This window comes from Pagrus pagrus (assembly GCF_965226575.1).
Source record: "Pagrus pagrus genome assembly, chromosome: 11".
Taxonomy (NCBI): Eukaryota; Metazoa; Chordata; class Actinopteri; order Spariformes; family Sparidae; genus Pagrus; species Pagrus pagrus.
Window position 1 is genome coordinate 13,471,661 of NC_140195.1, and position 14,820 is coordinate 13,486,480.

General features: G+C 42.8%; 1 protein-coding gene across 2 annotated transcripts in view; it reads left to right on the forward strand.

Annotated features, from left to right (window-relative positions):
- The window catches only part of LOC311264577 (poly(rC)-binding protein 4-like), a 42,641-nt gene extending 30,195 nt beyond the window's left edge, over positions 1-12,446 (forward strand). Inside the window, exons 9-16 of one of the 2 annotated variants that reach the window (XM_084365572.1) lie at positions 665-739; positions 1,485-1,514; positions 2,515-2,586; positions 4,729-4,770; positions 4,866-4,941; positions 5,399-5,448; positions 8,940-9,109; positions 11,472-12,446. In XM_084365572.1, coding sequence (XP_084221698.1) covers positions 665-739; positions 1,485-1,514; positions 2,515-2,586; positions 4,729-4,770; positions 4,866-4,941; positions 5,399-5,448; positions 8,940-9,109; positions 11,472-11,817 — 861 coding nt within the window. In that variant the 3' untranslated portion in view covers positions 11,818-12,446. The remainder of the gene's footprint in view (positions 1-664; positions 740-1,484; positions 1,515-2,514; positions 2,587-4,728; positions 4,771-4,865; positions 4,942-5,398; positions 5,449-8,939; positions 9,110-11,471) is intronic. The other variant, XM_084365573.1, reaches the window with a different exon arrangement.
- Positions 12,447-14,820: the final 2,374 nt, after the last annotated feature.

Sequence of the window (14,820 nt, forward strand, 5' to 3'; positions counted from 1 at the left end):
TTTTTGTTTTAGCGTTGCAGCTGGACCTGACTGACTAATTGCTAGTTTGATCCAGTTTTCCAGGGCCTTCTTCAAAGGCTTGCAAGTTTCATTAGGATTCTGTACCAGCGGCTTCTTGCTTTTGGCTCCAAGATTTAAATTATGCAAAGTTATACAAAGAAATTGCTGTGACTGCTCCCGCAGAAAAGATGCTCTGTATTTTAAAGCCAAAAACAGTATCATCAACATTGCAGTTACTGATAAGATATACAGTGCCATGTACACTGGATAATCTCCTTTTCTTATTGGCGTTTGAAGAATTTTATCTTCAAATGTCTCCTTGTCAGCGGATGCTTGATTTATCCAGAGGGCAAACCGCTGCAGAGCCTGCAGCCCCGATGCGAGCTGAAGCTCAGGGCTATTATCCACAAAGAGCTCTCACCACACTGCTTCAATTATTCAAAGAACGACTAATATTATCAAAAGAAAAAACAAGAGGAGAATAATGTCAGTGTCATTAGCAGTTTAGATCATCATTAATTCTAATTGTATCTTAATGTACCACCGAGTTCAACACCATTTGCACTTAGTGATGCACTCTCTGACTCCAGAGTATCTCTGTAAAGTTTATTCATGTCTGTGAGATTCACGATAAAGATTCATTGTCCTATTTTTCACTCCGTAGTCTCCACCGAAGGGTGCGACCATCCCCTATCGACCGAGCCCCTCACCAGCTGCAGTCCTCATCGCGGGGAACCAGGTGAGATTATGATATCACAAAAGCTTTTCTATAATACACTGAAACAGTGGCTCTCAAACTGCGATGAATCTCTGTTTACTGTCAGAGGCTTTACAAGGGGTTAGGTTCAGACGGGGGGGGGAATGTGGACTTTGAATGGGCAGGAGTTGAATAAAAACAGTAAAACTGCTATCAAGCATGTTGAGGGTAAGATGAATAGAATAAGGGTTGATGTTCGTCAAGTAAGAGGGTTCAGTGACAGTTTGAGCAAATTTAGGTTGCATATTTTGCACATCAGAAACTCATATAAAGGGGAAGGGATACATGCAGTTCATATTCTAGTTATATTTTCAAGAATAACATCCAACTTGACAAAACCAGGACTACAGCCGTGCTATAGGCTCTACGCGGCAGTCCGTAAACACAGCGTTAGTGTATCATACGTTATCAAGCTAACGTGCTCACAGTGACCATGATAACTTAGCCTACAGATGTTTAGCAGTTACAATGTTCATCGTGTTAGTTTAGCGCGTTTCTATGCTATAGCATTTGGCACTAAACACATAGTACAGCGGACGATGAGGAGAATGTCGTCACGATTAATCATTGAACCTGGAAGTGAAACTCCATGTATGTAATCAAACAGTAAGGTTAGTTAGGAAGTTGTCGAACGCTATCGTTAGTTTACAGGTTATAACATATGTTGTTTAATATAGAAATATGTCCCGATTTCCTACCAAATGTTTGCTTTCCATCATCTTTTCAGTTGCTGATCAATTCGGGAAGCTGTGAGATGGTAATAATTTGTCAGATTCCCAAAGTTTATACGACTGTCTACCTTGAACATAGCATCATAACATTATCCCACAATTTGAGCTTCAAGACCTGAACGTCAGAGGAAAATGGCCTCCATTTTGACATGGTCTACTGTTGTAGAGATATTTTAGTGCGGACCAAAGTGAAGACTGATGGACAGAGCAACACTGTCTTACTAAAAAAGTTTGAGAACCACTGGATGAGCATTTCTAACTGACACACTCACCTTCCCGTCTCACATGAAACAACAAATGGTCATTGGAGAAGATATAACCATTGATTCTGTATTTCATTGTGGGTCATGTGGGTGCTCCTTGGTGGGGGATCGGGTGTTTGTGTTTGTGGGGGGATGGGGGATGGGGGGGCAGGGACAGATACTGGAGAGAGACTCAAGATTAGCGATTGAGACGGGAGACCTGCCGTCTCCTCTGGCTTCAGCAGCAGCCAGATACTGTGCATAGCTGTCAGCAGTTCTGACACTGTTTGTGCTGCCTCAGACTCTGGTCAATTTATGGAATGGCTTTGTGTTTTTGATATTTCCCATAATAAACTATCAAATTAAACTCAGGGCGAGGTCCCGGTCAGTGGGAGATGGGGCTTTAATGAAGGCTGCGCAGTGATAAGGGATGTTTGTCTAATTTGTCAGTGGAGAAAACGCAGTGGATTGGGAAAGGGTCTGCGGATGAGTCATGGCCTATAAGCCTGTTAGGTGTGTTAAAGTGTCAAGAAATGCAGCCTCGAGGGGCCGTCGCGGACTGAATTTGATCTGTAGCGAAAGGGAAAAAAATTAAATTGGAAGTTTTATTCATTATTTTTACATCAAATTGACCGTGGACGGTTCCAGCTGGTAAGCACACATTTACTCGCACTAATCATCACTCCCATGGCAAATATAATGACTGTCCGGACTTTTTAAACATGAAGATATTTCAGTAATGAGCTGCATATTTTCCCTTTGCGCTTCTCTCTTGTGTTTGTAGGTGTTCGACGCGTCAGAATTCGCACCCCACCCGATGTACTCAGTCACCCAGGGCGGCCTGGACCTCCAGCAGGTAACTGGACGATCATTAATATGAAGTCTGAATGATAAGCTACAGAAATCAGCTTGAGTTTTTCAAACGTTGGTCTCAGACTTGTGGAGCACATGAGTGAGTTTCAGGGCTGTGGGGATCTGAGTGGCGAGTGAGAGCAGGCGCTGTGTGGCATGTCCAAATTTACACAGTCCATCATCTGGCATGAGGCATTAAAAACAACAGCTGAGCGTAAAGCTGCAGCTATTGTTCTAGCCTGTCATAAGAGCCACAACCCCCCCCCCCCCCTCTGCCCCGAAACACGACGCCATCACACACCACAGCCTCTTTTTTAGTCCTGCCCAGCTCTGCACCAGAAACATTTCGGCTTTAGGAATATTCCTCCAAAGACAACAACAGCAGATACTGTCAGTCTCTGACAAATCAGCCCTGGATTGAGGGGGAAAAAAATCAATTGTGGGTAATGAAATATAAAGAGTGAACAATTTAGATCAGTCACGCTGTAAACAACAGGATTATTGGCACTAATTTGTGGTGCTTTTGTGCTTTCCTATATAAACACAGCTGTAATGTACTGATACGTTTTAAGGGCCGGGCTCTCCTCTCCAGTTTATGACCATATAGGATGGACTGGTAATAGCAGCCAGACGGCTGGCGTCAGACAGATTTGAGTTAGAGAAGACGGATGGATGGCTGTGAATGCGGCAGCTTGTAGGACTGTTTTTGTTAGACACTTTTCACTTGTTCCATCGGCAGGTTTCTTGTGCTTATTACACGCAAGTAAACACCTTGTTTTCATCATTATTTTACTTATATTGGAAGTGGCGTTAGTGTCAGTAAGCCAATAAAGTTGGGGTGAACCCTAATCCAGAAATCTTCGCTTAAGCAAGTTCTAAAAATCTCAAATCACCTTAAATTGACGCCAGCTGTCTTGTGATTTACCGTTATTTAACGCCTGCACGGATGAGGGTTTACTCAAGGATAGCGATGGACCAAAATCAAACTTATTGGAAGGTGAGATTGTGGAAATTGAAGCCAGGTCACAAGTGTTATTCAGTGGACTAAGAAGCTGACAGTGCGTCGCCGCTGCTAATACAAAGTTCACCACTGGCTTGGACACATTATCATCCCAAACTGCAGTACCCCGACGTTGCCAGCAGGAAAATCGCTCATGTCAAGTCTAGACTTTGCTTCGAGATCATTTCCACGCCAAAGTAAACTTTATAAATAACTACTTATCTGTTTTTTCTGTTTAAGTTGTTCTTAAGATTAAAATTGATTGTAAGTCCTTTTCATAAATGAGGCCCCACAGCTGTAAAACGTGGAATGGATTTTCATTTAATGTTGACAGTTCCTTTAATGCAGCACTTAAATAAGCTTGTTTGGATTTATATCAGTTTGTTATAAGAGGTCTAACATCAAATTAAACATGTCACGGGTCTAATTGATCCAAACCATAAGTGATGTTGCTATTTAGGATGACAAAATGTACATTGATTTGTCCGTGACTTACTTGTTTGCTAAAAAAGAGAACACACACTTGTTCATGCATACCCAGGAGACGATATAAAACATGAATATGAACTTATTTGGTGTATAACGATGCTTAATGGTAATTTATGTAGTGATACAGTAGAAGATTTACCATTTTTTGGTTGATTTTACCATTTTTATCACATCTGTTAGTTAGTTTAGAGGTAAAGAGGTAAAGAACCAAGAACTGTGTGTATTTAACAAAATATATGCTTTTCACTACTAAAGCTGTTCAAACTGAGTACTGTAGGTTATCCAGAGTGACAGGGACTCTTTGTCTGGAAGGAGATGTTCCTGTAGCACATTATTTTTAATGCTGCAAACCTTCACCTCCACTGTTCGGGATCCGAGGCAGTGATCTCAGAGACGTATGTTTCAAAACTCAGACAAATAAAACCAAAACTCAATCTGTATGAGGAAAGACCGCTTGAAATACGTGAGAATGTTTTTCGTGGTGAAAATATGGTCAGCCTATTCAGCGCCTGCCAAACTATAAACACTCATTTCTCTTCCTCTGAAAAACAGCCGTGTATTGACAGTGAAGCACTTCCATTAAGAGGCTGCAGATTTATTGCACCGGTGTGATGTTTTATAGCTGTAATTTACCTAATGCAGGATGCTCTCTTTCAGGCCTACACTTTGCAAAACCAATACGGCATTCCACACTCAGAGGTACGAGCATTTGTGGGAATAATCTAATTTAATATAACGTGAGTAGCTTTGAGGTTTAGCGTTCAGTCCATTAACTTCTGCTTTCTGTTTTACAGCTGGCCAAGCTACATCAGCTGTCAATGCAGCAAGGCCTGAGTCCACTTGCCCAGCCCACGTCGACTATCATACCCGGTACGTACAGCAGCAATAACAGCCGGTATTTGCTCTGGATTCTGTGTTAATTAAACAATTTGTCTTAAATGAAAAACTCCTCCGTTTGTAACCTGCTGCGGGTTTTCCACCTGCCTTTAGACGTGAGGAGTAAAAGCTCGCTGTCATTAGCCTGCACTGATTATGCTCTCGTGTCAGTGAGGAAGGTGGAGACGAGGCTTTATAGCTCCCTCATAGAAACTATTATGTGAAATGATACGTTCCACAGAGTGAGAGAGCTGCGAGAAAGAAAAAGAATGAGCGGCGTGTTAAACATCAGTCCATTAAAATGGAAATTAACTGCTTTACTATGTCTCGCAGTTCTGCGCTCAAAGGGCTTTTCCAGCATCTCAGTGGCGGTTTGTGCGCAGCTGAATGAATTTTTAAATGTCTGATATGTCAATTTTATTCAGTTAACGCTCGCTTTCTCTCTCATCAGGGATGGACTCCAACTCTCAGACATCTCAGGAGCTGCTTATTCCCAATGATGTAAGGAGAAGCAACCCCAAACTTTAGAGTTTTTATTCTTCGTGTTGTTTGTTTTTTTCCCATCTGAGCAACAAGCGAAAGAAAAACAGGAAATCAGCCCTCATCTCACATGTTCGCAGCACGGTAGCAGGTGACTTCGGATGCGGTAGCTGCGTCTGCAAAGACGTCTGGTGTGACTTCAAAAGAGACGAGAGACGTGTTGGCAACGTACTAATTATCCTCATTATTCTAACCCAAGACTAACCCAAGGTTAAAGGGATTCTGAGCTGATATGGATCCTTTCGCATTATTGTCTGGGCTGCAGTTGCAGTGTCTTAGAGTGACTCCCATGAGTGCTCAGTAAATCCTCTCATGTTCCCTGACCTACTTAGAGGCTGTCTGCTGTCAAAACAGCCAATAAGAAAACAGACAAAAATCCTTTCCCTCTTCACTTAGCCTCCGCCAGGGTTTGATGAAATGCCTCTCCAATCTGAGAGTGGAAATCACAACGCATAGATTCTGTTCATAATAACGTCAGCCTGCATTTACCTCCAGATGGGAACTCTTGTATTGGGTTTGGCTGGTTTAGGCAGAAAGCATCTGGCTGTTAATTGTCGTAATTTGCGTCCTATTGGATTTCATTAAGAAGAATGAGAGACAGAGAAAGCCATTTATAATGCAGACGACAGGATCACAATCAGACACAAGACAGAACAAGGCTGTTTTTATTTCACTGTCAACAAACGACCAAAACAAAGAGTGTGTTGGTCTTTTAAATTGTAACATCACTAATAAATGAATAGTTTATTCAACTTTAGTGAATCATTATTTCACTGTTAATAGACAATGAAATGCTATGAACCATTTATTAAGCCGAAACCATTATATCGGCTAACCGTCAGGCTCTAAACTAAAGTTTTATCAACTATAAATTTACCCTTTATTTATGATTATAAGTCAGTGATATCCTCTAAATTTTTCTAGACTCCCTTCCAAATGAATATAAATCTTTAAAATTAAAATGAACCAATACATCACAAATGTATAGGTTTTTTTATTTTATTCATTTTTTTTACAAAAGGCTGAGACATTTCCTAAATCGGCTGGGCAGCTTAGTTTTTAGCAAACGTTCCTCTAACAGGAGTAAATACTGCAGTTACGAGGGGACTATTTTCACCTGTGGATTTATACGCTGTAGAAGGTATTTACAGCAGCAGGACAGTGTGTGTGGGCTTGACTCAAAATAAACTGCAGCGCCGAGGTTCTGAAGGAAACATGTCACCCGGTGCAACAGTGAGGCTCGCTGGTGTGTTTTCTTTCGTCTGTTCGTGGGATCGGGAATAAAGAATATATAATATTGCCGGCCTTATCCTTTTTTAAAACTTAATTTATGGCTTTTACATATAATTCAAAACTATAGGAAGAGAAGGACAGGTCTTTTCAGAGAGTAATACCACAGAGAGCTTTAGTGGTCATAATAAATGTAAACAAAATAAGTACAGACACTCGACAATGAAAAAACAATTACAAATAAATACACAGGTAAATAATAATAAATCGTTTAGACGTTATGGAACGTATACAGTCCAACAGAGGGCTGGTTGAATCCAGACTGTTGTGCTACCTCTACTATCAGTAAAGAAATATATATATAAAAATACTTCTTCAGTTACAAAGAAAAAACTTTTCAGACAAAAAAAAATTGATTTTCACTTTGCTGTCTTTGTTTTACAATGGAGTGAAGAGAAGAAAAACAAGAAGTGCATTGATTGAGTTCGACTGTACTGTATAGAATACAGCCTGAACCCTGCAGCAGCATTTCTGAAATGCCTGAAGGCTTTTTTTTCCATAAGTAAACCCCCACATGGCGAGTGGCACAATGCATCAGAGGAATGAGGGAGTGCAGTGCTATACGTGACAGGGACAGCTGTGAGCTCCAGCCATTGTTCCAGAAGAGAGGACTTATAGCCATGACTGAGCCTCCTCAGCCCTGCGCCCCCCCCCCACCACCCTCAGTCCGGCCACACAATCTCGCTCTGTCCTGACTCACACACACACACACACACGCACTGAGAAACTGCTCACCCCCAGTCAGCAGCATGTACTGTACTTCTGTGCGAGGAGGATTTAGCCGGAAGAAAAATGGCTGCACTCGCACCGTCTCATCCCTTTTCCCGTGTCCTTTTTGAAATGACTGCCTCAGCAGGAACTCGACAATATATAGGCCACTTATACCTGAAGACCAGGAGCGCTGTGATGCATTAACGTTATTTGTATGCTCAGGGAAAATAATCACAACAGCGAGCATACCTGCGGCGCGCCGTGTCATTTATTAAGCTCTAGTTTTTCATACAGGATTGCTGCTGTTTGAGGTCATGAATACCGAAGAGGGTGTTGACAGCTGGGCTCTATTGACAGCTGCTTTAAAAGCCCGGCATCTAGGGGGAGACTCCTGTCCGGAGCGGAGCGGAGACGTTATCTGGTTATCTCTGATTTGAGGTCTGTAGTGGCCATTGTCTCTGGAGTTGCTCTTCAGGCCGGCTGCTCTCTGTCCCCCCTCCCCTGAATAAACTACAGGGCCAATAATAGCCACGCAGACCAACCAGGTCGCTGTGTGACGAATCAGACATTGTGGACAGGCTGCTTACTTGTCAGGAAAGGAATGTGAAATGCAGGGTCGAGCGCAGCACCGACGCTGTTTGTGCGTCGTGTGTCTCTTCCGAAGCTGCCAACACGCACAGATACACCGCATGCACTTCATCACTGTCCCACTCACCGCATATCTGGCAGCGTGACCCTGTCGCTGAGCCCCTGACACCCCGCACTTGAGCTGATGCGTCGCAGCCCCCCGAGCTAGATATCTCCGGGCACTAATAGGTCGGGGGGCCAGGTTGGGTAATGAAAGCGCAACAAAAGTGATCATGTTTTTTGGGAATGCAATAAAAACTCGTGTCACTGTCTAATCTACTCTCCAGCAGAGGGAACGCTCAAGCGGACGGGACTGTATATTATATATTTGAGTTATTTTCCCATTATGTTTTCCATTAGCGCGGAGATGCATCTGGCTGGCGTGCGTTTGGGAAAGTGATTTGTTTGGGAAGTCATCACCACTCTGAGGAATCAATAACCTTTTAGCCACTCAGATTAATGAGAGGCAAATGTGCCTTCTCTCGTCTCTTTTACCGGTGCACACGCAGTTGCAATTAAGGGGGGACTCTGGGGGGGAAAAAGTGCTTTTGACATGCATGATGGATGACCAATCCACTGAAGACAATGTAATTGGAATATTTGAAGTGGTCTGCATCAGGTCAATTCAACGGCTCTCGCGTTTCACCCCTTTTCGCGAGAATCACTCACATCAGCAGCAGCAACCGACAATGAGAAGGGGGGAAAAAAGCTGGATACAGTCAAAATGATTGGATTGACTTCTCTCCTTGTAAAGCATGTCCTCTTCAGTCCATCTAACATAATCACTCATCTTCCTCATCTGTCTCGCCTCTGTTCTCCCGCAGTTGATCGGCTCGATCATCGGCCGTCAGGGCACCAAGATCAACGAGATCAGGCAGGTGTCGGGAGCGCAGATCAAGATCGGCAGCCAGCTGGACGGGACGAGCGACCGCCATGTCACGATCACAGGAACACCGGTCAGCATCAACTTGGCCCAGTACCTCATTACCTCCTGGTAAGGCCCAGTGTACGCTGTAGACGTCTAATGAATCAGCGCGAGAGGAATGCATTGGTTTAAAAGGGTCAGAGGTCGTGCTATAGAGTGATAAGTGATAATGAGGTATGTCCTTGTGCTGCGGGTAATTGGCCTCGAGGGAACGAGGAAAAGCCCGGTTGTATTGTAAAACACAGCAGCGGTGTCTCGTTGGAATTCAGTATATGCAGCAGAGCCCTGGCTCCTTTTTCAAATTAACTTTTCCGCTGCACAGAGATCAGACGGTACCTTGTGTAAATTATTGGAGAACAGGTAACGAGACAAACAAGTAATGAATACAGATAAAATGAGTCCAACTATCAGAAGTACACATAATATACAACATAAATTCAACAAAAAACATCTTGCTTCATGGTTTCATAATGAAAATAGTGGGTACATTCACTTCCTATAAGGTTTCTTTCTTTATGTATATCGAGGCCAAACTACACAGAAGTAGGAGAGACCTGCTTCCTAATAAATATTTTAGATTGTGGTAATGATTTATGCACCCATTCTCCAATACTTTTGATTACTTTGAATACGTTGGGTTGTTTGGAGCCCTGAGGAGACCTTCTGTTTTAATGACTGACCTTTTAATAATTCAGCCGCTATGATAAAGGCGTTTTAACATTTCCTTCCTCGTCTGTGTGTGCCGGGATTCGCTGCTGGTTCTCGGAGTACTTCTGAGTATTTGTTTCCAAAAAGGAGAAATAATAGAACAATTGCACTTGTTGTGTTTTACTGTATCGTTGTTTGGCGTCCCACAGACTGCTGCTCTATCTGTACAAATACAAATAATTGCAAAATGAAACATTTTAAGGTCTTTTAAGGGTCCAGCGTGTAGGATGAAGATGGATTTAGGGGCAGAAATTGAAAATAATATTCATAATTATGTCTTCTGTAGTGTATGATCACCTGAAACTGTGAATCATGGTGTTAGGCTTCTGCAGAGGGGGCAGGTCCTCTTCCACAGAGTCTGCCATGTTGCGTTTTTAGCAGATATTCCTGTTTTTCTCCTGTATTTCTCCCAGTTATGGAAGTTTGTCACCCTTTTTCCCCTTTTAGTTATCATAACCTGTGTGTGGCACTGTACAGCATGTAGTAAATGCTGATTATTAATATTTTCATTCTTTAAACGTCACCAGAATGCAGGAAACAGTCCTTCAATCTCAAACTTTTCATGGTTGGACCCACAGAACCCAGCTTTGGTTTCAAAATCCTCCCTAGTTTGGAGGTCTCAAGGCTGGCGAGTATGTTATTTGTGAGATTACTTTGCGAGACAGCTGCCTTCAAGCTACACTCTTGAGGCCAAACGCAAAGGCATTGAACCACTCAGCTTCCTATATGGAGTTACTGGCAGCTTGCTGAAAAGAACAATGGCAGCTCATCAATGGGTTAACCTGGCTGCTATAGCATCTGTTATCAGCAGCGGAGAGTATATTTTATTGGAAGAAGAGCAAAGAACGGTCCTGAAGGCTTTTCTCGATGTAAAATGTGTCCTTGCTCTTCTCTCTAACAACCGTATTAGAGACTTATTTGAGATTTGCCAGCACCAATAACAGACATACAGTACATACGCTGATAAGACCCAGGAAATGAGCGTGCGTGTCTGTTTCTGTTCAAGTGGACTAAACACTGACAACAAGTTTCTGAATATATAATAATAATATGTGTATGAGAGGTGAAAACTCATACAAACAGAGCTTTATTGTAGGAAGTACACGAAGGATCACATGGGCTAGCTTATATAGCCCCAGGGCCCAGCTGCTTAATCAGCTGATGAGCCTCCCATGTCAAGCTAGCTGCCTGCTGAGGTCACCAGGACAGCCACTGAGACATTAGGAGGAGGTAGCTGGTGTCAACTGATTTAACATTGCACTTCTATAACATTACAAAACAGTTTTGCTTGTTTGTTTAAAACCAGAAATGTATTTCTTATTTCCTTGTCATGGCGTCTGACTGCTGACAGTTCAGTAGGATATTCAGGTGTGTTATGCTGGTGTTGGCTGAAGTAGCCTCAAGCCGTTAGCCTCCAGCAGAGCCAAGGAGCAGCTACAGAGGTCTGCTAGCCTGACTTCTTTCTACCTCCTGAGTTTTCTTTTTCATTTTCAAGTGACTGGTCAGCTGACATCACTTGAGGCAACTGACACCACTTGAACCCAATCTGAAGCCACAAAAGGCTTCAGATTGGGTTCTGCCCTAGACTTGTAAACAGAGTTTGATGTGTAAAATCAGTTCCCCCCTTTAACAATTTTCAGGAAATTCCCCCAGTGTTGTCGCAACAGTGTTATCCTCTAATCTTCATTCTCTGTCGCCCCTCCTCCCGTCTCTGCCCTCACAGTTTAGAGACAGCCAAATCCACGGCCCAGGCAGCCACCATTGCAGCTCCGGTCGACCTCAACATGGCCTTCACCCAGCCAGCCTCCCCAGCTGCCTCCCCCGCTCCCACCCTGGCCACCATGGGCGCCCTGACCCCGGCTCATATGCTGGGCAGCCCCTATGCTGCCATGCCCCTCTCTGGCCTGCTGGGGGTGAAGTCTGTCCCCTTTCTGACTCTGTCCAGCCCCGCCCCAGCTGTGGCCGTCACCGCAGCGCCCTCCCACACCTCCCTGGCCGCCTACACCGCCAAAATCTCCTCAGCCAACTGCATCAAAAAGCCAGAGAGACAGAAGTTTGCTCCTTATTGATGTAGCCTCTGTTTCTCGGAGAGTCCGACGAAGGACAGCTGCAGTGTTCTTTCACAAACGCCTGATGTAGCCATATCCGCCGGCAGAGACGCTCTTTGACTTTTATTCTACGACGCACCAACAGAGAAGAGACCAATGGAGATGTGGATAAAGCTATTAAAACTTATTTACGGTTATAGATAATTTGTGAGTTTTCCCATGACTTGGTGGACTGCTTTCATCGTCACCTCATCACTGTCGATCGATCACTAAAAGACGGGCTGGGACCTCACCTGAGAGACGCATGTTCAAACAGCTGTTCTCACATGTGTATCTCAGGTTAGAGGTCAGCTCTAAGTATTTATCCTTCAATAAATTTGTAAATTATACTCAGATGACAAATGCTCTACTGTATGATGCTTTTATACAATGTCTATGTTTGCCTCTTGAAGTTTTTAAGAAAATTTGTAAATGTCTGGGGGGAGGGGGAGGGTGTTTTTTTGTTTTTTTTTTGTAATAATCCGTGCTATGGTACTGTACTTTCCCGTTCAGTGTTATGTTCGATTTGTTGGATTTTATTTTGAACGTGCAACTGGTTTAATCTTTATTTATTAGTATTGTTTCATTTATTAAAAGTCTTTGTTTCCTGATGTGTTTGTCTTGTTTTCTCCCGCACGCCGGGACACGAAACGCTGTCACTTTCCTTCACAGGAGACGCAACATTTGAACCACATCAATGTCAAATTAATATAGCAGGAGGAGAGGGAGGTGGGGATGCAATGCCAGATCCAGGTTATTTTTGTTTTCCTCCAAACACAGGCGGTATGGCAGCTTGTCATTCTAGCTGCCAGAATTTATGAGAGATGCTTTTCACATCATCGTGCTCTTGTGCCCCGAACAATAACAGCAGAATGAGACAGAGCGAAACCCCAGAAGAGAAAAAGGAGCTCTTCCTGCATGCCAAGCGATGCGCTGACATGCATGTAACTGACACAAAGACGCACACTGCTCTGCGTGTGTGGAGGACATTATCATACTGAATTGACTCGCTGTAAGTCCCTTAAGACTACACACTGTGAGACTTTAACACAGAGGAGCTTGTGAGAAAGAAATAAAAGGACACAGAGAGAGAAAGTGGGCAAAATGAGCGGAGCCACAGCGATGCTGCAAAAAAATGAAATTCAGGATCTGCATCAGCATGCGCCGCAGCATCATCATCCTCTGGAGAGGCAGCTCGGATCCTTTCATCCTCAACTCCTTTTTTTTTTTTTCTCTTTTTTTTGTGACTGCATCGTGGATATGTGAGACACTGGGAGTGCACACAGTTCTCATTGTTACCAAAGACATTTTCAAATAGACACACGCCTACAACTTCAGCGTGATTGAGCCGGAGTCCAACAAGCGACAGGGCCGAAATATGATGCGGAGGAGCCTCGAGTGTTTTCTTTCTTTCTTTCTTTCTTTCTTTCTTTCTTATCTATTTCTCTTCTTATCTATTTTATCTTTCTTCTCATTAAAACATCTGAATCTACTGAATCCAATTCAATTTTGAACATAAAAAAAAGAAAATAAACAGATTATATGATTATTTCTAGCATTCCTTCCTACAGGAAGTCGTTATGGGTCACTTGTGCCACCTGTAGGCCGCACATCAGTACTCATTATTCATGATATTCACACAAAGATTTGCCAAACAGACCACAATATTTGTTTTTATATGACAAATAAAACCTATTTGAACGCTTTAATCCCAGCTGCATTACCATATATCAAATAAAAAGACATGTAGCAGCATCTGAATATCAAAGTGTGATTTTAGTGACAGTGTGAGGCTCGAGCTGGTGAGCGCAGGGACTTCAGCTGTCAACTGAGGTTTTTCTTTTTTTTCTTCTTCCTCTTTTTCTCTTTGTGAAGGACACAGGGGTTTTGTGACATACTGTTACCACACACACGTACTCACATGCGTACGCTTCAAGCATTTTTAAGTCCTGTCCTTGGTACTGTACTTTAGTATTTCCATTTTAGGCTACTTTACTTTTCCACCCTTCCACTTGGGAAATGTTGCTCCATTTCTCCACTCCATTTATTTCACTGCTACTGTCACATGTTACCTGACAAGAGTAAAGTGCTACTTACATGTTGTGTGCATGTGTCTCCATATATAGTTCATGGAGTTACGGAGCACCATAATTAGTCATGTGGAGTTTCTTTGTTTAGCTCTCTTTTTGGTAAAAATATCTGGCTGTTAAGTTTTAACTTCTCCACAATGTTCACCATCAATTCACCAACTGTGTCTGTCTGCTGTTTAGGACCGAGCAGGTAGTGTACAGGGGACTTTTAGGGCTTTTCACTGTGAGAGCGTTGACAGTGAAACAGTATGAAATTCACTTCAAAGCTATTAAAAGGTGAAGTTCACCCAAACATGAAAGTTCAGTTATTATCTACTCAGCTTCATGAAATGTCTCCATACACCTTGTCCAGTGTGATTCAAGTTTATGGAAGCCCAGAGATCACAAATTGATTTGAAAAGACATTATTTATGCCCTCGACACGCTGTCAAGCTTGTGTTTAGTTTTTTTTTTTTAGCTTAGCGGCTACAGTGATGATTTTAGGCTAAAAAAGGATGAACACTTTTTAAATCAATTTGGGATCTCAAGGCTTCCTGAGTGGGATTACACTGAACTCGAGCTTTGTGTATACATTTTATGTTTGTTTTTAAAGTGAGGGTGATCAGACAGAGGCTACATTTTCATTTTTGGGTTAACTTATCGTTCAAAGGCAAGGAGAGCAGGACATTTGGGTGACGACTGTCTATAGGTTCATCACTCCTGGTGACCTCTTTCAAACTGTCTGTTTTTGCCCGTGTCCGTTTGTTGTTCAGTTGGTTTGTCAGCAGGATTACACAAAAACTAAACTAACTAAACTGACCAGATTTGCAAGAAACTTGTATGAATAGACCCCATGAACTTCTGGTGCAGATCCGGATAAAGGGACGGATCCACACGTTTTTTACACACTTTCTTT